At 40.1% G+C, this 26,606-nt stretch overlaps 2 protein-coding genes across 2 annotated transcripts; both read right to left on the bottom strand.

The window, feature by feature from the left end:
* Positions 1 to 1,070: 1,070 nt before the first annotated feature.
* Positions 1,071 to 9,041, bottom strand: LOC100406756 (antiviral innate immune response effector IFIT1). Its single transcript, XM_002756386.7, has 2 exons — positions 8,948 to 9,041; positions 1,071 to 2,782 (listed from the first exon to the last, which is right to left on the bottom strand). The coding sequence occupies exons 1-2, from the start codon at positions 8,950 to 8,952 to the stop codon at positions 1,351 to 1,353; spliced, it is 1,437 nt and encodes a 478-aa protein (XP_002756432.1). The 5' UTR covers positions 8,953 to 9,041; the 3' UTR covers positions 1,071 to 1,350.
* Positions 9,042 to 16,619: 7,578 nt separating this feature from the next.
* IFIT1B (interferon induced protein with tetratricopeptide repeats 1B) lies at positions 16,620 to 26,406 on the bottom strand. The gene is given in 6 exon segments (XM_054242233.2): positions 16,620 to 17,489; positions 17,491 to 18,037; positions 18,040 to 18,187; positions 18,189 to 18,651; positions 25,346 to 25,469; positions 26,373 to 26,406. Coding segments are annotated over 6 exon segments (1,554 nt in total). The 3' UTR covers positions 16,620 to 17,251.
* Between the last annotated feature and the right edge of the window lie 200 nt (positions 26,407 to 26,606).

Genomic DNA, 26,606 nt, shown 5'->3' with positions numbered 1-26,606 from the left:
TTGGGAAGAATATTTGCCTGTTTATTATAATATTTTTGGTTTCTTGCACTGAAAGCCATTTCTTGATAGTGTTGATATAAAATCATGAGCTGTATACATTTGGAGAGAACTTTTTTTTTGAGGCAGGGTCTCATTCTATTACCCAGAATGGAGTGCAGTGGCACAATCTTGACTCACTGCAGCCTCAAACTCCGCGGTTCCAGCAATCCTGAGTAGCTGGAACTGGAGCTACAGGCAAATGCCACTACATCCAGCTAAGTTTTTACATTTTTTTGTAGAGATGGTTGGTTTTGCGATTGCCCAGACTGCTGTTAAACTCTTGGTTCAGGTGATGTGCCTACCTTGACCTCCCGAAGTGCTGGGATTACAGGTGTGAGCCACTGTAGCCTCTTCTCCCACAACCTGCAGCCTGGGAAGCAAAGCCTCTCACAGCAACCAAAAGCAGGCCCTTGGAGGGAGGGAGGGTACTACAGAAGTTTTATGCTTAATGGATTGTCTAGACATACACATTTAACAGGGTGTGGAGGGCTGTGAATATTCATGAGGGGCAGTCACACAAGCGTGGTATGCAAACATGTATGTTACATGCATTCTGTGTTCACTTTGTGGTGGAGACTTAACATTATAATGCAGGAAAATAGGCTTTATATGTCAAAAGGTGAAACAGAGGAAATAGAAGCAACCTGTGTGCAGCCTCTGTGGACTGGCCAGAACCAGTCTGTGGGAGGTGGTCACTTATTAGGAGGGAAGGCTGGTCAGTTGTCTTGTGGAAACCACGAGAGGGGAGGAGAGTCTGGCTATGGTGCTAGGTGAAGTCAGCCAAGGAGTGAGTGTTCTGTTCTTTGCTTTCCAGGGGTTTCTGTTTAACTCAGGGAAAGAAGTCCAATGGCAGTTAGCAAGGGAGGGAATATAATGAAGTATGACTGATCTCTCATCTTGTCATGGTTGGGAAACTTAGTTTTTAAGGTTTCTGGGGTCTCCTTGACCCCAGAAAGAAGAGAGGGTCCGTTCTGTTGGTAAAGGAGCTAAGAATTTTATTTCGCAATAAAATGAATGAATCAAACATTTAGTTTAATTAAGTGCAGTATTTTATTTCCTACAAAGTTACCTAATATTTTTTCTCTACTAAATAGCACTCATACAAATGGTTTCTCTTTCCTACATGCACACACACATTCTGTTTCACTAATTGTTGAATGCGACTAATATTTTATCAGATTTGAGTAATTGTTCAAGAATTACATCATTACAGTAAATTATAATGTTTCTGAAAAGAGTAAGCAGAAAAGATGATTAGTACATGTTAGCATAAAAACAAATGAAATGTGAAAGTGGCTGATATTCAGGTGCCTAAGGACATTGTCCCACAGAGTTCTCAAAGTCAGCAGCCAGTCTCAGGGCCCGCTCATAGTACTCCAGGGCTTCATTCAGATTTCCTTTCAATTTGTTGACAAACCCGAGGAGGCTCAAGTTTTCCAGGTCTAATGCATTTCTCTGATGTTTCCTTAAAACCAATTTCTCTAAAGAATAGATACTTTTATCCCTTGCAACTGATGCCTGTTCTATTTTTATAGCTTTTAAATAATGGATAATTGCATTGACCTCAGATTTCTTTTGATATTCCTGAAAGCGACCATAGTTCAAATGTATTTCTTGCATTGTTTCTTCTACCACTGGGTTCATGCGTAACAGTTTTTGAAAAATTTCTTCAGCTTTCCTGTGATTGCCCGCGTCTATATACATTCTTGCGAGGTCTAGATGAGCCACTTCAAATGTGGGCTTTTTTTCCACTGCAGATTCAAAATAAAATATGGCTGATCTTATCATTTTGTCTACCCTTTCTCTGTTCTGCCCTCTAGGCTGCCCTTTTGCAGCTTCCTTGATTTGGATTACTTGTGCTTTGTAGCAAAGCCCTATCTGGTGATGCAGAAAGGCAGAAGTGGGTGTTGCCTGCAAGGCCATTTTTAAGAGCTGAAGAGCTTTATCCACAGAGCCTTTTCTTCGGTAAAACTTGGCTGCATATCGAAAGACATAGGTCTGTGAAGACATACTGGTCAGAGCTTCTTCAACGTACTTTTCTCCTTCAGCTTCCTGTCCTTCATCCTGAAGCTTCAGGGCAAGAAGAACCTTAATATATCCATTGTCTGGATTTAGACTGACAGCCTGCCTTAGGGGAAGCAAAGAAAATGGCTTGTGATCTTTTGTTGCCAATTTAAAGCCATCCAGGCGATAGGTAGAGATCGCATACCCAGCACTGGATTCAGGGTTTTCAGGGTCCACTTCAAGAACCTTTTCAAAGCAGGCCTTGGCCCGTTCATAATTCTTTCCTCCACACTTCAGCAAGGCCCATCCTTCCTCACAGTCTATTTCTGGACATTCCATTCTATAACGGAAGGGATTTGAAAACTTCTTGCAAATGTTTTCCACCTTGTCCAGGTAAGTCTGGGCTTCTGCCAGTTTACCCATGTGGTAATACACCCAGGCAAAGTTGCCCCAGGTCACCAGACTTCTCATATCTACTTGGTTGGCATGTTCTTTCTGGATTAACTCTTCAGCTTCTTTTAAGCTCTCCAGGGCTTCCTCATTCTGGCCTTTCAGGTGTTTCACATAGGCTAGCAGGTTGTGTATTCCCACATTGTATTTGGTGTCTAGGAATTCAATCTGGTCCAAGACTCTGTTTTCTAAATCGGGCATTTCATCGTCATCAATTGATAACTCCCATGTAAAGTGACATCTCAACTGCTCCAGACTATCCTTGACCTGATAATCATCAGCATTTGTACTGTGAAAAAAAAATAGATTTTCTTTGTTAGGTAAGGAACAGCCAAAAGAATAAAAAAACAGATAAAATACCTTGTATTTTAGTGCTTCTCCTTGAGAGGATTACATTTACTTAGATTTCATTAAAGTTCATGTATTTTTAAGTTATTTATGGACTGTCGATGTAGTTTGCTTAGCTTCATGTGCTGGCTAGAGCAATTTCCAGCCAAATAACTATTCTGTTCTTAAAGAGTCCCATCTGTAAAAAGGAGATAATGATAGTATTTATCACCCTGGGTTTGGTGAGGATTAATAAACTTATATGCATAAAGCATTTAGAGCATATTATATGTTATATAAGAGTATAAGAGTTTCTTATTTTAATATTAAGATAATTAGGACAGAGGTCAGTTAGAAATGCAGAGCCTTAGGAAACATTGACTTTAGAACCTTACTCTGCATGTAACACAACAAATTAAGGCCACATGAAAGAGATAATATTTGATCAGGGTTTTTTTTTTTAACTTGAAAATAATTATAGATTCACGGAAAGTTGCAAAGGCAGTACAGAGATCCAATGAATCCTTCACCCAATTTCTGCAATGATTATATCTTACACAACTATAATCAGAAGTTCAAAACTAGAAAATTGATGTTGATAAAACAATGCTTTTGTATAGTGCTATGTCATTTTTTCATATGAGTAAACCTATGAGACCACAAATATGGTGAGGATGTAGAGAAATTGAAACACTTGTGCACTGTTGGTAAGAATGTAAAAAGAGGCAAGTGCTGTGAAAAATGTTATGGTAATTCCTCAGAAAAATTAACCATAGAATTACCATTTGATCCAGCAATTCCACTTTTGGTTTTATACCCAAAAGCAGGAACTCAAGCAGATATTTATATGACCATATTCATAGCACCATTATTCACATAGCAAAAGGTAGGAGCAACGTAAGTGTCCATTAATGGATGAATGGATAAACAAAATGTGGTATATACATACAATGGAATATTCAGCTTTAAAAAAGACATTCTGATACATGTTACAACATGGATCAATCTTGAAGATATTATGCCAAGTGAAATAAGCCAGTCACAAAAGGACAATTACTGTATGATTCAATTTATTTAAGGCACACAGAGTAGCCACTTTTATAAAGACAGAAAGCAGAATAGTGATTACCAGGGACTGGGGTGTTGGGTCTGTCCCACAGACCCTGGCTGATGGATGAAATGAGTACTCAGACACAGGTATGTAGTGTAAGAGCAGCTAGGTGACTGCCTGGCTCGAATGGCCAGAGAACAGCCCTGAGAAGCTGGAGCTGCTTGCTTTTGTTCAGTGCAGGCACAATGCCAAAAACCTGGAGCCATCACAACCTGTAGGTAATTAACATTTATTGTTCCACTTTCAGGGAACGGACAGGTTTGCAGATGATCAAAGGTCAGTTCCTGGTGAATATAAGTAGACAAGCCTGTTTAAGATAAATTCCCCTAAACTCCATTGAGTCTACTCCTTGCCCTCTGCTTCAGGATTATAGAACAGATGCCTTCAGCTATTCTCCCCTGGGGTTCTGCAGAACCTTCCAACCTTTCAGAAGGTTTGCGTACTTTCCCTATAGTTTTTCCCACCACTCTGACCGATCCCCCAACACTAGGAGAGGAGGGAATAGGAAATTATTGTTTAATGAATACAGAGTTTCAGTTTAGGAAGATGAAGAATTTCTGGAGAGAGATGGTGGTCACAGTTGCATAACAAAGTAAATGTATTTAATGTCATAGAACTGTACACTTAAAAATGGTTAAAATGGTGAATTTTATGTTATATATATTTTACCATAATAAAACAATGTATGATTTATTTATGGCAAAGATGCTCTAAACAAGGTAAATAGAAAAATAATAAAAATGTGGAAAATGTTTGTAATATGGAGAAGATTCTCATCTATAATATATAAAGTTTTTTGCAAATTGGTATAGTTCAACAGACTGACAGAAATGGATATGAATATATAATTTGTAGAAGAGCAAATATAAATGGCTAATAAACATGAAAAAATATGCTCTGGATGGGCACAGTGGCTCATGCCTATAATCCTAGCACTTTGGGAGGCCAAGGCAGGAGAGTTGCTTGAGGCCAGATGTTTAATATCAGTCTGGGCAACATAGCAAGACCCTGTCTCTATAAAAAGAAAAAAGATGCTCTAAGCCTCTAGCCATTAGAGAAATGCAAATTAAAGAAGCAATAATTTTCAACTTTATTCCACGCAGATTGGCAAGAGTTTAAATGGATAAGGATACAATTTCTGAAGCCATGAATTATTATGGCCTTCAAGATCAATCTGATGATAGTCATTAAAATTGAAAAAATTGATTTCCTTCAACAAAGTAATTCCACTCCTTGGAATCTATCTCCCAGAAAAAAAAACGACTGGTACATAAGGATGTATGCTCAAGAATATTCATTACCAACACTGTATATATTAGCAACAAACTGGAAATATTAATAGGGAATGGTTAAATTACGGTATATCTATACCATAGAATATTATGAAGCCAGTAGACTGCATGAATTAGATCAAAACTCGTTGAGTTGGAAGAACTTTCATAATATACAGTTAATCAAGAAAAGCGAATTGTAAAGAAGTGTCTGAAACATGACCCTATTTTTATTTTCTAAAGAGCCAAATTCTTATATATTTGTCTGTAATTACTCATGTATGGAGAAATATACATAAGTACACTTATAGTTGATCAACAAAAAGACAAGCAACCCAACTTAAAAATGGGAAAAGGACTTGAGTAGACAATTCTCCAAAGAAGAATCACAAAGCACTAGCAAACACATGAAAAGATGCTCAACATCATTAGCCACTAGAAAAAAACGTTAACTGAAACCATATCACTTTTTACCCAGTAACTTGGATATAATAATAATTTTAAAAAGGGAAAATAAGTGAACAAGTGTGGACAAGTGCTCTGGTTTGGATACAGTTCAATTGTCCCCAGCAAATCTCCTATTGAAATTTGATCTCTAGTGTCACAATTTTGGAGGTAGGGCCTAGTGTGATGAGATCTATCTCATAGAGGTAGATCTCTCATGAATGACCTGGTACCATTCTAGGAGTAGTGAGTAAATTCTCATTCTCATGAGACTGGATTCGTTCTTAGGGGAATGGATTAATCCTTGGAGTATAGGTTGTTATAACACAGGGATGCCTCCTGGGTTTAGTCCCTCTTTGTATGTGCTGCCCCTTTGACCTTCTCCAGCGTGTTTTGACATAGCACCAAAGCCCTCACCAGAAGCTCAGAAGATGTCACCACCATACTTTTTGTATAGCCTGCAGAACTGTGAGCTAAATAAACCTCTTTTCTTGCTAAATTGCCCAGCCTTAGGTATTCTTCTGTAGCAACACAAAAAGAACTAAGACAACAAGGATGAGAAATTGAAACCTTCATACATTGCTGGTGGGAATGTAAAATGATGCAGCTGCTGTGAAAAACAATGTGGTGGTCGCTTAATAAGTTAAACATAGTATTATCATATGACACACTCCTGGGTATACATCTCTGGGTATGTTCCACACCTGGATATATATTTGAAATAATTAAAAACAGGTGTTCAGATAAAAACTTGCACACAGATATTCATAGCAGCACTATTCATAATAGCCAAAAAATGAAAACAACTCAAATGTTCATCAACTGATGGACAGAAGAAAAATGTAATATATGAAGTGGAATATTATGTAGCCATAAAAAGGAACAAAGTACTGATACATGACATAACATGGATAAACTTTGACAACACTACACTAAATGAGAAAAACTGATCCAAAAAGTCACTGTTAGAGTTTTTTTTTCTCCTAATTTGGTCTTGAGGTCTTTCTCATGAGAGTGGCTGTAATCTACAGTCCTGCCTTAAAAGAGCTCCAGGGTATTTGCTCATGGATATTTACAATGTGCCTTTATTGGGATAATTATTTTGATGAGCAGCCTAATGCCTAAGTGTGTGATCTATGTCTAGGTGCTCCCTCTTATAGGAAACTTGTTTATACCTGGCAGATGCCCTTGTGGCTCTTGCCTGACCTATGTTTAGTTTATGTCTACCAAGATAGCCATGCTCTTGGAAAGCCATGACCTGGAAACAAATTGGGTTTGAGTGTGTTGGTCAGGTGAGATACAAAGGAGGCAACTGAAAAAAGAAAGCATGTGAAATAACAGAAGCAGCTTATTACTTACAGATCTAGAGAGAAGAGGGCAATATGCCTTGCAGGGCCGATGGGAAAGAGGGAAACCACTGAGGACATGCATGCTCAACCAGCGAGTGGGGAACGTGGGCCCAAGCGTTTAAGGGAGGCCAGGGCGGTACCTAGGTGAGTTTCCTGCAGAGAGTTCTAATTGGTGGGTTTAAAGCAAGCAGGTGGAAGTTTTGCCAAGGGGTCATGCTGTGACTGAGACATGGTTACTATAGCACATCTGCCTGGTCCACGTGAGGTCGGGGTGGGGTCAGTGGGGCAAATCAAATAGGTCATACCCTGCTATGCTATAGGAAAGTGGTCACCAGAAAGTAGTCATATAAAGCGGATATCTGGATCACTCACATTGAGGAACTGGAGAAAGGTGGAGAATGAGAAACTGTGTCAAGGGTGACTGAACCCTGCTTCTGGTATGAGAAAGTTTGACTTAATATTAAAAAATGGATGCTTAGGAAGTATAAAAAGATAAGAATCCAATATAGCCACATAGTATGTGTTTCCATTTATATGAAATATCCACAATAGGCAAATTCATAGAGACAGAAAGCAGATTAACAGTTGTTGGGGCCTGAGGAAAGGGGTGAGTAGAGAGAAACTACTTAATGGGTATAAAGTTTCTCCACATAGTGAGAAAAATATTCTTGAACTAGATAGTGATGATGATTGCATAGTAGTATCATGAATATTCTAAATACTACTAAATTGTATACTTTAAATTCATTAAAATGGTAAATTTTATTTTACATGTATTTTATCATAATAAAAAAACACATTGCTAACCTGAATAAAATTCTACAAATTATATATATATACACACACACATATTTTTTTCTGTAGTACATGTTGACATAAACATAAAAGCAGGAAAACATAAAAGCAAATTAGTTTGCCATCTGAAATAATCTCATGAGCCCCCACTGGCACCTTTTGGGAAACATTGATTTAAAGGTTTAATGAAATATCATTGAATGTAGAGATCCTGGTCCATATCTCAAAGCTACCACTTATTGTCTGTGTGATCTTAACATTTCTAAATTTAAGATTCCTTATTGCAAAATCAGGATCATACAGCCATGCATTGCATAATTATATTTTAGTCCATGAAGGACCACATAGTTGGCGGTGGTCCTATGAGATTTTAATACCATATTTGTACTGTACCATTTCTACATTTAAATATGTTTAGATAAGCAAACAAACATGCTGCTCAGGTTTGTAGCCTCGATGTGTAGTAAACGCTATACCATCTAGGTTTGATGTTTGCAAAATGATGAAATTGCCTAACAACTACATTTCTCAGAGTCTATCCCCATTGTTACACGATGCAAGACTCATAAGTATCTTTTGAAAATTAAATGCAATAATTTACATAATACTTTTAGAAGCCAGGCTAGCACTTAATAAGCATTCAGGAAGTGATAACTACCATAACATTGATCATTGTTATTATTTAAATTATCAGTACCAACTCCATCTGTTTACAAAGGAAGGTTGATCATAGGCCTGTAATGTGCATTTTCTGGAATTTTACCCCTTCAGAATTTTGCCCACTGGAGCGCTGAGGGGGAAATTTACAAATTAGTATTTTTTTTTTTCTTTTTGAGATGGTGTCTCACTCTGAGATTGGGATCATTTTTCTCCCTTCCTGCAAAACTTTTCCCATTTCCCTCCCCTTCATTGGGCTATAGCATGAGGTAAGCTTCCTCAAGTTCATGCTAACAAAAATAAAAATCCATTAATTCAATAATGTATGTATGTGTGAATGTGCACACACATGCATGCACACATTCAGTCCATAAGCAGATACTCAAATCGAGAAATTAGAACACCTGACCTCACTGAGATCAAACCTGTTAAAATTGCATTTAATTACCATTTTTTCAAAAACTTTAGACATTATGGCAGAGAAGCAAAGAAATCCTTACCTCATGATTGCTGTGAATTAGGCAGCTGTTCTGCAGTGTTTTGATTAGCCAGGTTCCTCTGAGATCCGGCTATTCTGTCTTGTGGATTTTCAGTGAAGTTTAAACCCCAAGACAGGGTTATATAAGGGAGCTAAACAGCAACAAATGGTGTAAGCTGTGGGTGTGTCCTTGCAAACTGGAAACCTTGAGGGAAACCGAAAGTAGAAAGTGAAACTAAAGCTAGTGAATTCCTGCTGGGGGCGTGGAAATGAAATTAGAACAGTGATTGATTTCTTTGTTCTCTGTTGATAAAATAACTGAAAGAGGCTGGTGCAATCTGTTTTACTGATGTGCTAATTTCTCTCTCCAGATCTTGCAGAAAACTGGAAGCTAGGCGATGTTAGTGCAGAGTCCACTGAACCTAGAGCCAGACCTATGAAAATTGGCCATGTGAACTTTCAGAAGTAATGCCACCCCAGCTGCATTTTGCTCATCTGGCACCAGAGATTGTTCATTTCATGACATGAAATTCTGTAAGTCTCTGAACAGGAGTCTTAGCCTAAATTTACTGCCATTCTCTTGTACTTGTCGAAGGGATTCTTCCTGCCCATTGCATAAAAAAAAGTTCAATAGACATGAGGCTGGCCATGCTACCGTAGGAGAAGCTGTTAGTACTTAAATCATCTCCTCCAAAGCTCGGGGGTTGAGGGTGGGGGCGGGTAGTTTTGCTGTTGATTGGTTAGGGTGGAGATGAAATTATAGAGGGTGGAAGCTGTCCCCAGCACACTGAATAGCTTCTGGGTGGGGTCACAGCAGTGGGGTTGGTGGGGTCTGGCGAAGCCATGGGTGTCAGACGTGCAAACAAACCCTAAAAAGATATCTCAAAAGGCCAATCTACAATAGTGATGTTATTTTCAGGAATGTTTGGTGATCTATATCTATGCCTTAGCAAATTCAGACTCCTCTCCTCCCTCAGCTAGACAGACTTTCACTAATTTTACAAAAGTGGTTAAGTTTTGGTAAGGCCTATTATCATTAAACTATAGCTTGAATGTCTTTCAAAGTTGACTCAGCCCAAAACCCCAGAAATAATTGGGAAAAAAACTGAGATGGTGGGGGTGGGCTAGTTCAGCTTACTTTTATAATTTTTCTCACTGATACGATTTTTGCAAAGGCGTTTTCACTCTGAGCAGTTGTGTGTCTTACTAACAATGTAGGATATTTTCTTGACTCCTTCACAGGACTCATGGCAGGAGTGCCTTGTTTACTCCGCCCATCCTGCTCAATGCCTTGCAGGAAGGAGCAGGTGAGTGAATGACTGCAGGAACTGAAGTTATCAAGTGCAGGAACCTGCGGCTTTAGCAAGAATAAGTGCAGGAACCAGCCAATCTGGCAGCAGTGAACTTTCTGTGGCAGTGTCCAGGTGGGGTGCCTGTGACACCAAGGCCCCAGAGGGCATGTGCTCTCTTCTCTCTGCTGTCCACAGAGAGTAGTGTATCAACTCAGTGCGCCCTCTGCCTTGTTGATTGGCGCAGCTGCCTTCTACTAGTGAGGGCAAAGGGCCTGTAATTCCAGCACTTTGGGAGGCTGAGGCAGGTGGATCAGGAGATTGAGACCATTCTGGCCAACATGGTGAAACCCTGTTTCTACTAAAATACAAAAAATTAGCCGGGTGTGGTGGTGCACACCTGTAGTCCCAGTTACCCAGGAGGCTGAGGCAGGGGAATTGCTTGAACCCAGGAGGCGGAGGTTGCAGTGGGCGGAGATCGCTCCACTGCACTCCAGCCTGGCAACAGACCCAGACTCCATCTCCATAAAAAAATTATTGTCCAGGTGCATTGGCTCATGCCTGTAATCTCAGCATTTTGGAAGGCTGAGGTGGGAGAATCAATTGAGCCCAGGAGTTGTAGACCAGCCAGGACAACATAGTGAGACCCCCAACTCTACAAAAAAACTAAAAAAAAAAAAAGCTGGGTGTGGTGGTGTGTGTCTGTGGTCCCAGCTACTCAAAAGACTGAGGTGGGAGGCTCACTTGAGCCCAGGAGGTAGAGGATGCAGTGAGCCATGATCACACCACTGCACTCCAGCCTGGGCAACAGAGTGAGACCCTGTCTCAAATAATAATAACAACAGCCACAGTAATAAAGAAAAACAATACTTCCTTAAAAAAAGAAAGCTATGTACTTGGTCTTTTAAAATAAGAAGCAGAGGTGGAGCAGGTGCAAGAATGTTTTCCTCTAGGAAACACTTAACTGGGCACACTGCCAGACTGAAACAGTTTCTGCTCCACTCCCTTTCAGGCTCATCTCCCATGTCAGCTCTCACCAATTCTGCAAGCTTCCACCGAGAATTCAACAACTAGTTAGAAAGTTCTACACAAATAAATTCTGAATTAATAAGTCAGGTTTTGTCATATACTCAGATACAAGATCAACCATAAACAAATACTGAAATAGATGAATTAGAAAACATCTCCTTTTAGGGAGTAAGATGTCTTTGGAATTCTTTTTTTTTGAGATGGAGTTTCGCTGTTGTTACCCAGACTGGAGTGCAATGGCACGATCTCGGCTCACCGCAACCTCCGCCTCCTGGGTTCAAGCAATTCTCCTGCCTCAGCCTCCTGAGTAGCTGGGACTACAGGCGCGCACCACTATGCCCAGCTAATTTTTGTATTTTTAGTAGAGATGGGGTTTAATCTTGTTGACCAGGATGGTCTCGATCTCTTGACCTAGTGATCCACCCGCCTCGGCCTCCCAAAGTGCTGGGATTATAGGCGTGAGCCACTGCTCCCGGCGGTCTTTGGAATTCTTATGGAAAAAAAAATGGGTTTCAATTTGTCAGTGCACCAGATAGCATGCAGAAAAGTGAACAAAATGTTTATCTTGCCATTGCTGTAAATTTGGCAGCAGTCTTGGTTCTATGAGGCTCTGGCCCAGGCTGATTAGGTATTCAGAATCTTGCTTGGTGTCTCTTTGGGATAAACAAACCCATGAGGGACATAGGATAGAACAACATTAAGGAAAGAAAAGGTCGATCCTGTGTGTGTGTGTGTGTGTGTGTGTGTGTGTGTGTGTGTGTGTGTACAGATAAAAAAGAAAATGGGAACCAGAGAGAATAAAACTTTCAGAAAACGAAGTTTCAGCACTAGGTTGTGAGTTCATTCCTAGGCGTCTAGGCTAAGATGGGCTCTGCAAGGGACTGACCAGTTGTAATAAACTGCTTCACCTCTATGAATCTCAATTTCCATATCTGATAAACAAGTCATTTGGTATAGATTGACAGATCTCAACCCTCACTGCACTTTAGAATTATCCAGGTAGATTTCAAAAATAATGCCAAGTCCCATCTCAGACCAATTGAACATATCCTTAGGTATAGGCCCCTGGCTCAGTATTAAAAATAAATCTTCAGGTGATTTTGATGTAGACCTGTGCTGGGAACCAGGGCCTAGATTATCCCTCATGCCTGTTGTGTGTCTGAAATTCTCTAAGAGATATGGGACTCAGTTGCTATACCCACTTCCCGTTCTTTGAGGCCCAGATTCAGAATTTTCATTACTCTGTGCCTTGTTTCCTCACCTACACAATGGGTAATGAACTCCTCAGTCTCCTCTTGATTCACAGGATGATATGGAAAAAAAATGTTATTCTGGTTTTTTTTTTGTTTTTTTTTTTTTAATTATAGTCTGGACAGATGCTAAGCCATTTCTGCTGAAGGGTCTCCAATATCCAATCACGACTTATTAAGGAATGGGCTCTATACAAGTTTCCCCTATCTTGTCCAGTGTCATCTCTTGTAGTCTAAAACCTCCTATCGGCTTGCTAAAGGCCAAGTAGAATAGGATCTAGTCCTGGTTACCTAATGAAAAGCTGATTTCTTGTTAGAAACAAATTCAGCCCCTAGGTGGTACTACTTCCTTGGGCTTCTCTGTCTCCTCAGCAGTCCTTTCCATCAGTATGTACTGAAGAAATTGCTACTGTGCTGGGTTTTTGGTAATCAGAGTTAAATGAAGGCACTGTAGTGACATGAAAGACATACAAGATGCTTTCATAAAAACCAAAGGCTTGACTGAAGCCATCAATCCATCTACACTTTCCTGCACATTTGATTTTTCTTAGATTTTTCAGTTAATCATAAAAGTTAGGTTTTCAGATATTTCTCTTTATAACTTGTAGTTATTTAACAATTGGATTATCTCTGCTAATTACATGTCATGTACTCTTTTGAATGTATTCAATCACAAAGATATTTTTAACGATAGTCTATTTTCTGAGGAATGTAATTCTCAGTGTTTTGACCACTTTATGAAAACTATTTTCTTGGCTTCTGAGATTTTTCCTAAACTACTTCCATTCATATCCATGGAAAAAGGACTTGGACTCCAGAATTTTTTTTTGTAAATGGTTCAATGATTTACATATCTTCTAATGCTCTTTACATCTCTAATATCTTCAAGAGACCACTCATTCTGGGATACCACTCAGCCCACCTTGACCCACAATTTGGTTTACTGCAACCTATTCAAGTACTACTAGAACTTTATCAGTTAATTTTTTCTTAATATTTCAGGCATATTTTAAAGCAACTATAGACATAAGAAGTTTCAGAAGAGATCCTGTGTACTTTTCATCCAACTTCCTCAAATAGTGATATCTTATATAACTGTAGTACAATATTAAAACCAGAAAAATGACTTTGATAATGTGTATATATTTTGAAGATAAAATATGTTATGTACAAAGTTAGGTACACAGGATTTTTTTACTTAACATAATCAACATTACATATGTGTATTTTTCCTCACAAAGTAAACATTCCTTTTCTAAGTAATACCAACTTAATTATTTATGTGATCTATTACATAATACATTAACAACCATCTCTCAAAAACAAAATGAACAAAGCACCTCCAGAATGGTGCTGAGAAGAGTTTAAGAAATGTTTTTTCAGCCAGGCACAGTGGCTCATACCTGTAATTTCAGCACTTTGTGGGGAGGCCAAGGTGAGAGAATCATCTGAGGTCAGGGGTTTGAGAATAGCCTGGCCAACATGGCAAAAAACCATCTCTACTAAAAATACAATAATTAGCTGGGCATGATGGCACCTGCCTGTAATCCCAGCAACTCAGGAGGCTGAGGCAGGAGAATCACTTGAACATGGGAGGCAGAGATTACAGTGAACTAAGATCATGCCACTGCACTCCAGCCTGGGTGACAGAGCAAGATGCTGTCTCAAAAAAAAAAAGAATTTTGTTTTGTTCCACGTTATTTTTGTCCATAAGCTATATCCTGTTAAAAATATAGAGTCAAATTACAATGCATTTAAAAATCACATGGAATCCTTCCTCCCTATGTGATTTTATCCACCATTCCCTATATATTTTGGATCATTTGTCTCAGTTTGGTGTACTTTTTAGATACTGCTATTTGCCCTCTTTATCCAAACATTTTATTATTGTACATGGTCAAGCAGAGAGAAGAGTTGAGAGTATGTTACAATGAACACTCAGATAACTATATTCTACAGTTAACATTTTACTGTATTTACTTTATAACATACCTATTCATCCACTCATTTCTCTATCTACCCATTCATTTATTTTATGTTTTGTTATTGTATAAATGAGTCTTCAGTACAATTAATTGATACAACATTTAGCATTCATAAGTGGATTGTTTTTCTAAATATAAATTTGGTTTCATAATTAGGTAAAATATTGGCATGGTTCTAAAAACAAACACAGAGAAGTCTGGCTTCTATTGCTGTTCCTTTCCTTTTTCTTCTCTTTCTTATTGGTAACCATTACAAAATTTCATTTATCCTTCCACTGTTTTCATTTTAATATAAGTAGGTAGATATAAGTTTTATATACCCTCCAATTTTTCCCTCTTCTTCCTTGTCCCATATTACATGTAGAAGCCACTGATAAAAGCACACTTTACATCTTTACATGATATTCAACCAACCAACCCATAACTGTTTACTGAGTCCCTCTTACGTTCCCAGGGTACGGTGAATTGATGTTGTTAAAATAGTTTTAGGACTTTACCTGGTGCTCATCCAAACACACACACACACACTCTCTCGCTCTCTCTCACACACACACACATACACACACACTTATACACTCACAGACCTATAAACCATTGTAGATTCAGTTGCTAAGGAAAAGGATTTTGGTTCCGGTACCTGGAGTGGTGGGAAGGTTTCAATATTAATTAATGAGTAAATTTTGTTCAATAAAACCTAATTTCCTGACAACTTACTAACCAGCTGAGTAATTTAATTTCATTTGTGATGAATTTAGCCAAGAGGACTATAAATCTCTTATTCTCTTTGCCAAGAGTAACCAGTGGCTAAGGAGCAAATAGCTATCAGTTTACTAACAGTTACAGAACTGAGCCAAACAAAAAGCTTAGACTTGTCCAGTTAGAAGAACGTCTCCATGTTTTCTAATTAGTAGAGCTATGTCCTCAGATTTCTCATTTAGATTAATTCCATAAGTGGAGGCAAATCTCCCCTATAAGAAGCTCTGTGGCAGTCACAGGTAAGGAATTCAGAGGCCAGGTGAGCCTGAGTCACACCTTGTTTATGGGAAAAGTCACTAGTAGTTTCCGCTGGTTAAATGGAATAAGTATGTTGTTTGTTTAGTATCAACAAAATTTGAAAAGGTTGTTACTCCTGTGCTTTTCAGGTGTCATCTAAATGACTCCACTCCCCTGCCATGCCTCCCCACTCCCCCAAATCTCCATCATTGGTCAATCCCAGCTTTCAAGGGTTCGAGTAACTCAACCTGCCAATTCCATGGCCTGTAGTAGTAAATGCCTCCCCAGTATTTTTTAAAATTCTTGGTAGGAAGTGGCACATGGTGGCATGCACTTATGGTCCTAGCTGCTCAGGTGGCTAAGGAGGGAAGATCTCTTGAGGCCAGAATTTTAAGACTGCAGGGCGCTATGATTGTGCTTGTAAATAGCCACTGCACTCTCACCTGAGAAATATCACAAGACTCTGCCTCTAATAAATAAATAAAAATTATAAAAATTCTTGATCAGGTTTCCATTTCCATCGCTTCCTCTGCTTCAGGCCTTCTAATGCTGTCAAAATTGGATCTGCATTTTTCTATGTGAAACTCAACATAAAATATTTATCTGTTTTTGAGTATCACTAATAAAACACATTCAAAGAATTTGTGATCTTAGCAAAGCTCTTAATTATGACCTTAGATGTGTGATTTTAGGTGTGATCTCAGGTGTGAATACATGTCGAGCAATGTGTTTGGATCATGTAGATCCTTTGGGATTGCCAGGGGATGGACACATGTAAACAAAAATTTGAATTTGTTACCAGGTTACAGACTTGGCTCACTGGCCACCAGGTCTTGGCTATGTAGGGCCTTGGGAAATAGAACTCCAGCTAGAAAGCTGTAGAACTCCTGAAATTCTCTCCTTTCCAACTCTTGTCTTTGCTCATTTGTTTTGCTCTTAGATTTTGTTGCAGGTCAGTGACCCTGGTGACATGGAAGAGAAACTTTCCTTCTTTAGGTCTCCTTTGTTTGGGAGACTAAGGATGAAAACTGCCCATTGCAAAGGCAAAATTTTAAGGAAAATGATTCTTATTGTCTCAGCAGATGTAGGTGCCTAAAACAGCATTAATCAACCTTGATCAATGAATGCAGGGATGTGTTGTGGAAGAATAGATGCTCCTGTTGCAGACACATGGATTGAAGGGGAAAGAAGGAGGGGGTGGCCAGGCAGTAGAGGATGTGTCGTATCAAAGTATTTTTGTATTTTATCAGATTATACATTTTTGAAGGCAGCAATTGGGAGACTGTCGTCTCATTCTGAAATAATGGGATTCAGAAACTATGACTAAGTATAGACTGTTTGAGCCCAAAGCTTGTGGGTAACCACTCAGGAAACATAGACAACTAATATTTGGGGTCAGCTTTCAAAGTGGGGAAGTTAAGTTTTCACTTATACAGGCAGTAAACAGGGAGGCAGCATTTTCCATCTAAGGTGGGTACATACATTGTAGCAATTGGATTTGTTACTGTTTGTTACATTCCAGGAAAGATTGCTTTACCATTCCATTGGGAGGGATGATGCTCTCAGGGCATCTTCTGTCTGGTGCCACAAGGCCTTTCCTGATCATTTATGGGAAAAAGCAGAAGTTGCAGTTGCATAACTGAGGCCACACAGCTACATTCCTCTCAAGGCTCGAAGTAATGGAAAGTTCCAAGGGCTTTAAGTTTCAGTTTGCATTATTTAACTTCATAGTTATTCTATGTAGTTATAAGACCATCAAATGGGTAATGGTGACTTCTAGTCAAAACATAGGGTTCAGGTCAGCAGTCAGCCTCAGAGCCCTCACAGAGCACAGCAAGGTGTCACTTACTTCTCCCTTCAATTTGTGGATGAATCCAGTGAGACTGAAACTTTCCACAACCTGTACATTCTGGTGAATATGTCTCTTAGCCAATTTCTCTAAAGCATTGAGAAGATTTTCCCTGGAATAGGACCTTTTTTCTGTTTTCAAACCTTTTAAATAATGGATGATTGCTTTAAGATTTCCCATGATGTTCTTGGAAAGAGCCGTAGTGGTAATGAATCTCTTGCTTTTTGTGATCGTCAATGATCTTCATGCATAACACTTTCTGAAAAATGTCCTCAGCCTTTCTGTGGTGGCTCATTTCTGCATACATTTCAGCCAGGTCAACATAGCTCAACTCAAATGTGGGCTTTAACATTATAGTCTTTTCAAATTTGCATATAGCCAATCGAACCAATTTGTCCACATTTTCCCTATCTTGCCCTCTAGGCTGCCTGTTTGTAGCTTCCTTGATTTGGGTCATTTGTGCCTTGTAGCAAAGCCCCATTTGGTGATGCAGCAAGGCAGAAGTGGGTGTTGCCTGCAAGGCCATTTTTAAGAGCTGAAGAGCTTTATCCACAGAGCCTTTTCTTCAGTAAAACTTGGCTGCCTATCAAAAGACATAGGTCTATGAAGACATACTGGTCAGAGCTTCTTCAATGTACTTTTCTCCTTCAGCTTCCTGTCATTTATCTTGAAGCTTCAGGGCAAGGAGAACCTTAACATCATCTGGATTTATCTGACAGTGTGCAGAGAAAATGCCTCATTGCTTTCTGTTGCTGTGTTAAAGCCATCCAGGTGATGGACAGTGATTGCATACCCAGTACAGAATTCAGAGTTTTCAGGGTCCACTTCAAGAGCCTTTTTAAAGCAGGCCTTGGCCCATTCATATCGAATTCTTTCCTCCACACTTCAGCAAGGCCCATCCTTCCTCACAGTCTATCTCTGGACACTCCATTCTATAGCGGGAAGGATTTGCAAACTTCTTGCATGTGTTCTCCACCTTGTCCAGGTAAGTCTGGCCTTCTGCCAGTTTGCCCATGTGGTAATACACCCAGGAAAAATTGCCCCAGGTCACCAGACTTCTCACATCTTCTTGGTTAGTATGTTCTTTCTGGGTTAAGTCTTCAGCTTCTTTCAAGCTCTTCAGGGCTTCCTCATCCTGGCCTTTCAGGTGTTTCACATAGGGTAGTAGGTTGTGTATTCCCACGTTGTATTTGGTGTCCAGGAACTGAATCTCTTCCAAGATCTTGTTTTCTAAATTAGGAATTTCAGGGGTTTCAATTAACAACTTCCATGTAAAGTGACATCTCAGCTGAATCAAGCTGTCTTCAATGAGCTTTCCATCAGATTCTTCACTGTAAAAGTAGGCAGGAATTAATTATATTTTGGTAAAGTATTCAGTCTACTGAAAATGAAGCCAGCACTTCAAATAGTCAAATATCTTCTGTCCCAGGATCCCTGCCTCCTTTATCTGGTGCCTCTCTGGGTTCTATGGTCATGTCATTAGGAAAGAGAACAGGTTGACATAAAAACCCTGGGGACATGCTAATCATAGTGCCAACAGGTAGGTTACATGGAGTCTAAAAATCAACTCAAAAGAGATTAATTCTGCTAACATCAAAATAATCTCAGCACCACCCTCAACACTACAAAATCCATCTTGTTTCTGCTTCCTCCTGACTTTGCAGTGCATGACTAATGCTGACAGAAGTAATGTGGAGACAGGGTTCACAGAAAGGTGAGTTCCTTGCTCATCTTTTTCATGTTCTCAACACATAAACACATTTTGGGTTTCTCTCCTTCCATGAAGGGTTCTGAGTAAAATATGAGAGCCAAATATGGTGTCAAATGCTGAGCTTCATGCATGCTCAAGCCAGGTTGGAGAATGTGATAGGGTTTTCTATCTCCTTTGTCTTTGTGAAGTTACGCAACCAATCCTAAATAGAGGGGTTGAAAATGGGTGGAATCATCTCACAATGGCAGCCTAACTGCATGGGGACAGAAGGAGAGGGATGAATGAACATTACATAAGGTAAGATGTGTCTATTCGAAGAAATGGCAAGTTCCACTTTTATAAGTCTGTTCCTGATGTCAGGTAACCTTGAAGCCTAGTGGAGGACAGGTTATCAAAATCTCAGAGGACAGGCTATCAAAATCTCAACTACCCATGAGGAAGAGAAAATAATAGGAAGTCAGTGGGACCAGAAGGTTTTTTCCCCCCAAAATTTCACACTCCTCTGAAGTGGAGCTAAAGTCCTAGTCTTCCTATGAGAACACGAAGAAAGAAAAATAAATTTGTCCTTAGTAGTTGAAAAAGTGGTTCCCACATCGTATTTAAGTATATTTGCCTCTGTGGTCTCAACTAATTACCTTACATTTCTATACTTGACATGTGTTCTATCCATTAGGCCCAAGGAATGATCCCTAAGAGGACCCTGATGAAATTTTCTTTTACTCTGTATGTGGCAATGTATAGCAAAACAATTTTTATATAAATCCTAACTCAATATAACCATAATATTATATAATTGTCATCCAATTATAAAAAAACAATCTATGAAACATTCTTTGGTGAAAATAAAGGGAAATAAAAAGTTCATGGCCAGGTGCGGTGGCTCGCACCTATAATCCTAGCATTTTAGGAGGCTGAGGTAGGCAGATTGCCTGAGCTCAGGAGTTTGATTCTAGCTTGGGCAACAAGGTAAAACCCATCTGTACTGAAAACAAAAAATTAGCCAGTGTCATGGCACATGCCTGTAGTCCTGGCTACTCTAGAGGCTGAGGCACAAGAATTGCTTGAATCCAGAAGGTGGAGGTTGCAGTGAGCAGAGATCACATCACTGCACTCCAGGCTGGGCAACAGAGCCAGACTGTCTCAACAACAACAACAACAACAACAAAAAAAAAACAAAAAAAAGGAAAAGAAAAGGCTCACAAGATCATGAATAACACTACAAAGTTGGGCAGAGGATACTGAGGCTTATAATTGTCTCTTTGAGCACAGCTGGCAGCTCGATACAGCCCTTGCTTTTCCCTCAGAGTCTCCACCTCAAAAACTCCTACTCTTAGACCTTCCTTGACTGTATTCCTGCCCACAATCCCAGGCCACCTTTTCCAGCCTTGAGTCTATGGAAGATTATAGTCCTGGCACTGCCTGTTCTTGCTTTGGGGCAGGACTGTGTTGACTTTGAGGTGAGAAGTTTTAGAATCTTTCTTCCAGCTGTGGCCCAGGAAGGTTACCCAATAAAACTTGAGTGTGTGGTGCAGGGTCGGGGAGGGATGTGTGTGGGAGGTATGCTGGGTGAGGTGGGGTCAGGAGTAAGCAAAATCAATATTGTGTCTAAGAATGCTCACTGAAAATAGATTTTGGCTCTTACTGAGATTTTGACTCTCACTTCTAGAATTTCAAGTGCACAGCATGCACAGCCTTACAAGGCTGCCCTGCCAAGTTCCAGAAGAGAATTATTGCTCTTTCTTATAGGTGGTTGTTCATCAACATATATATTCTAGGCTTGGGCCCTGGGAAGACTGTAGAGTACAATATCATCCTAGAGGTGTCCTCGCTCTCTAAAATAGAAATGCTGAGAGCCTAAAGTCCTTTTACCTACTGAGCATATAGAAAGTGCTGTTATTAGTAGTATACATATTATCATCAAATTAGGCCCCAGCATGGCACTAATGCCTGTAATCCCAACACTTTGAGAGTCCACGGCAGGTGAATTGTTTGAGCTCAGGAGTTCAAGACCAGCATAACGAAACCCTATCTCTAAAAAGAAGTACAAAAATTAGCCAGGTCTAGGATGCACTCCTGTAGCCCCAGCTACTTGGGCTGAGGTGGGAGGATCACCTTAGCCTGGGGAGGTGGAGGCTGCAGTGAGCTGTGATCGTGCCACTGCACTCCAGCCTGGACGACTGAGGGAGGCCATGTCTCAAAACAAAATAAAACTAAACTAAACTAAAGATGAGTTTGTGCATTTGTGTAGTGACCTAATCCCTGTAGGCATGTGGCAGACAGGGACTTGTCACCATAGGTTGTCAGACATTTCCCTGGATCTTGTCCACTTAAGCTGTCTTCATCAATGAGCATGAATGGAAGGAGGAGCTCAATCTGCTCCTGTGTTCCTGAACCAGTGGGATCAGGAGTATTTTGATGTGGGCATCATTCAGTCTGGGATAGTCCAGAGCCCCTTCGACCACCTCAGGTCAGTGACTTCTAGGAACATAAGCACAGGCCATTGCAAAACCTCTTGCATGGACTAGCTACCAAGGGAGGAGGGAATGAAAGGCTTGCCTTCCGTCAACTTCACAGATGCAGACACAACTAGCATCTTATGACCAGGAGCCCATTATATTAAAAAGAGAGACGTGGGTACTCTTGTTGTGAGTTTTTTGGCAATCCTTCACTTGTAATTTCTTCTCAAGACAGGTCTACGTGTTTGCTGGACAGGGATCTCAGAAGAGGAGCCCCATTTCTCTGTAAGTTCTTCCTCTCCCACCTACGCCACCATCAGATGGGAGAACTCTAGCAGGTCAGAATCCTTTTAAGTAAAAACATTTTCTGCAGGTCACCAGTTCTAACTAAACCAGGAAAAAAGAAATATATATATTTTGGAACAAATATATCACAATGCCTATAAAATTTCTTATTTTCTCACATCTGGTATAGTGTTTTTTCAAATTGTAGCAGGCAACATGATCACCTGGAAGACTTATAACACACAAATTGATGGACCCCACCCTAGAGTTTTCGAGTCACCCGGTTTAGGGTAGGGCCAGAAAATTTGCATTTCTAACACCCTCTCAGTGATGCTGGTGCTGCTGGTTAGGAAACCACACTTTGAGAATAGTTAATTTAGTGAAAAGCAAATTTCATAGCAATCACAATTTCATAGTTTCACAGTAGTCATGAAATTTGACTTACTGTCAAAAATAAACAACAGAAAAATGGCCATATCTGAAAGTACCTTCTTATCCTTCCCACCTGAATTAACCACATTATAAAATAAAAAGAAAAATAGCTTCTTCTTCTCATCTGGATTCCTAAAAGGATCTCAGTGCTCTTGCCCTGACTGGTCCCCATGCCAGTCTCCTCTCTAGTCTCAGGCCTCTGTTCCCTGGTGAACAGTCTTTAAGTGTTGCCTGGGTAATTGTCCCTCCATTAGAAAGCGCTACACAAATGACATCTTTGGAAATAAGATCACTTTCTTGTTTATTTCCTTAAGAGCATTGCTGCTCTTATTAAGCCAGCTGCCCTTACTAAGCAAGCTCTGTAACAGGACAGTTAGGAAACTTGCCTCTGTACGTATGTTCTCATCTTGCCCCTCTGGATCTACTTTCCTACATGCTTCACTATGCTTTGTGCTTGGGAAGCTGACTCTACAGACTTTATTCATTCCAGAACTCTTCTGTTTTTTACTTTCTTCTGGGGTTGGCCCACTGGGGAGCACCAGCCAGATATTAGAGTCCAGGAGGAGGCGAAGGTCGTGGTATTAATTCCTAAGCTCCCATTGTGCTCTGCTTGAGGTTGTCAATGATTTTTTTTCACCAAAGGCCTCTTGAGAAGCCCCTCCCCTACAGCTATAGCTCAGAGTCTCCTTGGGCCTGGTTCTCACCTCTTGCTCCTGTAGGCCTATGGTTATCATGTTTTCACTGTTGTAAACCAAGGCACCTCCTCCTACCACACTGCAACCAACAGGCACCATCTCCTGTTGATTTCCCTAAACGTTGCCCATATCATCTTTTTAAAATTTATTTTTATTTATTTATTTATTTTTTATTGCATTTTAGGTTTTGGGGTACATGTGAAGAACATGCAAGATAGTTGCATAGGTACACACGTGGCAGTGTGATTTACTGCCTTCCTCCCCTTCACACACATTTGGCATTTCTCCCCATGGTATCCCTCCCCAGCTCCCCCCCAGCTGTCCCTCCCCTATTCCCCCCAACAGACCCCAGTGTGTAGTGCTCCCTCCCTGTGTCCATGTATTCTCATTGTTCAACACCCGCCTATGAGTGAGAACATGCGGTATTTCATTTTCTGTTCTTGTGTCAGTTTGCTGAGAATGATGTTCTCCAGGTTCATCCATGTCCCTACAAAGGACATGAACTCATCGTTTTTGATTGCTGCATAATATTCCATGGTGTATATGTGCCACAATAGCAAAGACCTGGAATCAACCCAAATGCCCATCGGTGATAGACTGGACAGGGAAAATGTGGCCCATATCATCTTAAATAGCCCCTTATTAAACTCTCCTCAGTTATCACGTTGAGGGTGCCTGTCAGGGTCAGAACCAGCAGTGGAACAGCTCCCTTAGGAGAAGGTCTTCCAAAGAATTGGCCATTAAGGAAAGTTTTAGAATTTCAAAGTGTGCAGAATTTCAAAGTGTTCAGTGAAGCAGAGAAAGCCTTTACCTCATGGTGCTGTGAAGATAGTAGGTGCTCTGTAGTGCTTTGGTTGAGGAGGCTCCTTCAAGATTTGTCCACAGAGTTCTAGGGCTTCTCAGATAAGTGCAGTGCTTATATATGGGAGGTATATCCAGGCAGTTTTTTACACCTTTGATGCCCAATGCATTTGCAGGGTGAAAATGACACTTAGAAAGAGAGGGCTGTCTCTGCTTTGATTACAAATATATGCTGCGTTTTGGCAGCTAAGAGGGTGTGTGTGAGAAACAGTTTTGATATGCAAATTAACTTTCTGGGGTCAATGTGGTTTAGGTGACAGAGGATAACTGGACTTTATGATGACATTCAGTGTTGTGGAAAAACCAGTGGCAGACAGGAAGGTACATTTTTGTGAATCATGTCAGACTATGTTGTCAAACTTGTCACTATCACATGTTTCCAGCCATGTGGTTCCAGGGACATCTGCAATGGAAGCTCCTTAGATCAGGGTCGGTGGTTTGTGCCTAAAAGAATACTGTAGAAGGTCATTGTCAATTTGTGGAACAATGAGGTTGCAGATGGTTAGGTCTTCTGCTGTGGGGTTGTGTTAGGCAAAATAACCCTTCTCAATTTTGAGATATTAGTCTGTAAGAAAGGTCCCATGCTGGTTACATCCTTCATCAGCATTTGTATTACTGGCAACCCTGACGATAGTGGAGCCTACTCAAGAATATTGACTATTTTGATGATCTTTACTGTTCACCATCAGTGGTTCAAACAACAATGTTTGAGCTGATCAGTAGAAAAACATATGCAGTGAAGTCAGAGAATGTGATGGGGTCAAGGGGGTTAAAATCTAAATCTAAATTCACATAGTTCTTCTGAATTTATGTGAAATTTATTATGTGAAATTTAAGAATTTATACAATAGTAGAATCTTCTGTTTCTACTGTTTTTGAGATTATCTGCTACAAAGCAACAACCATCAGAGAGCCAATCAAACACTATTCACATGTTTAATGAAAAATTTATATGATACCAAGGCTGGTGTAATTGCCCACATAATTAGCAGGGAAAAAGGAAAATCTGGAAAGCTGCTATTCTGAATCCTCTTGTGAAGCATTACAAGATCATTCTATAAGTTTCTGGATCTTGGTTTTGTAGGGGGAAGTGCACCAAGATAAACAAAAGGGCAAAGGCTGAGAGTGATTTCCCTTTGAGTGAGTATTTCAATATAGGGTTATTAACTTGATTACAGTTTTCTCATAATTACCAAATGAAACTGTAGCCTAGCTCTGTGTTTCTTCTTTGCCTGGGGCCCTAACTAGACTATATTTCCCAGGCTCCCATGTGGTAAGGCGTGGTCATGAGCATAGGATTGGAGGCTGTCAGGAAGCAGAAATGATTCTATAATTGGGTATCTTAAATTGTATCTGGAAAAAGAGAAGACTAGACCAAGGCTACAGATACAATTTGAAAGAAAGCAGCAGTCATGCATATTAGCCAGATTAGGGGGCTGCTTGATTATTTTTGAATCCAGTTGGACAATATTCATATTTTTGTCTGCATTCAGACATGGTTACAGAGTGGCCTTGTGTTTTGTCTTGACTCATCATGGTCACAGGGTGGCCTTGTTCGATGTTAATGTTCTGTGAAATTGTTTACATGCTACAGAGCACCAGACCAGCTCCCAGATGTCTGGGGCAGCCCTTCTCTTTCTTGTCAGGGAAATTCTGAATTACTGCTCCAGCAAACTGAGTTACTGCTCCGGTTACTGCTCCTGACCTTTCTAGAGCCAAAAATCATATTGACAAGAAAAATTATATTGCTCCAAGAAAAGGAGCAGCAGACAAGATTTTATGCATTCACAGTTCAAATGAGAGCAGATTTCTTGAGAAAATATACTTAAGAAGGAGTATAGTATATAATCTTTCCCTCTACGTGAATTAAATGCCCCTCTCCATATTTCTATTCAAGGAAGAATTTAGTTAACTTGAGATAGGCTACATTAGCATGAGACAAATTCCTAGAAGATTTTCCGGTCCTATTGACTTTTTTTTTTTTTTTTTAGATTGAGTCTCGCTGTATCACCCAGACTGGAGTACAGTGGAGGGATCTCTGCTCACTGCAACCTCCGCCTCCTGGGTTCAAGCAATTCTTGTGCCTCAGCCTCCAGAGTAGCTGGTGCTACAGGCATGATGGCCAGCTAGGTTTTTTGTATTTTTAATAGAGACAGGGTTTCACCATGTTGGCCATGCTGGTCTTGAACTCCTGACCTCAAGTGATGCTCCTGCGTTTGGCCTCCCAAAGTGCTGGGATTACAGGTGTGAGCCACCGCACCTGGCCCCTCTTGACATAAGCACAGGATATCATTTAGATCCATGTGTTCTTCCATAAACCCACCAAATCTCAACATTACTTAAGTAATGAGAATGCCCATTTTATTCCTTAAGTATACTCTAATAATAAAAGTTGATAGAAAAATTCTCTAAGCATAATGACAGCACAGAAATGGAGGCTAGAACCACCCAGGGAACGAGGGAAAGGAAACCAGGCTGACGTAGCCCTGCTGTGAAAGACTAAATTTGCTGAAAGGGAAGAATGATTGTTAGTCAAACATTGTTTCATTTGGGGTTGAGCAAACCTGGGCCATTAGAAAAAACCTTCTACACCTGTCAGGTGATGGACTCACCTGCTGGAGGGGGTTCCTCATAGACATTTGCCATCCTGTCTATTAAGATGGGCTATGAGCTCTGAGTACAAGATGATAGTGCTCCATCATAGAACAACCATTATTCTTTATTTGGGGCCAATGGGTTGTTTTCTTCTGAGGTTTCCTTTCTTCCTCTGCAGCTTGGGCACAATGAGAAATATTAACACCTTTACCTTTACTTGTCTTTGTGCACACAAGATGGTGTTGCTCAGT

The sequence above is a fragment of the Callithrix jacchus genome, chromosome 12 (assembly GCF_049354715.1).
Source record: "Callithrix jacchus isolate 240 chromosome 12, calJac240_pri, whole genome shotgun sequence".
Taxonomy (NCBI): Eukaryota; Metazoa; Chordata; class Mammalia; order Primates; family Cebidae; genus Callithrix; species Callithrix jacchus.
Note: the sequence above shows the minus strand (reverse complement) of the source record. Positions and strands in the feature narration are given on the sequence as shown.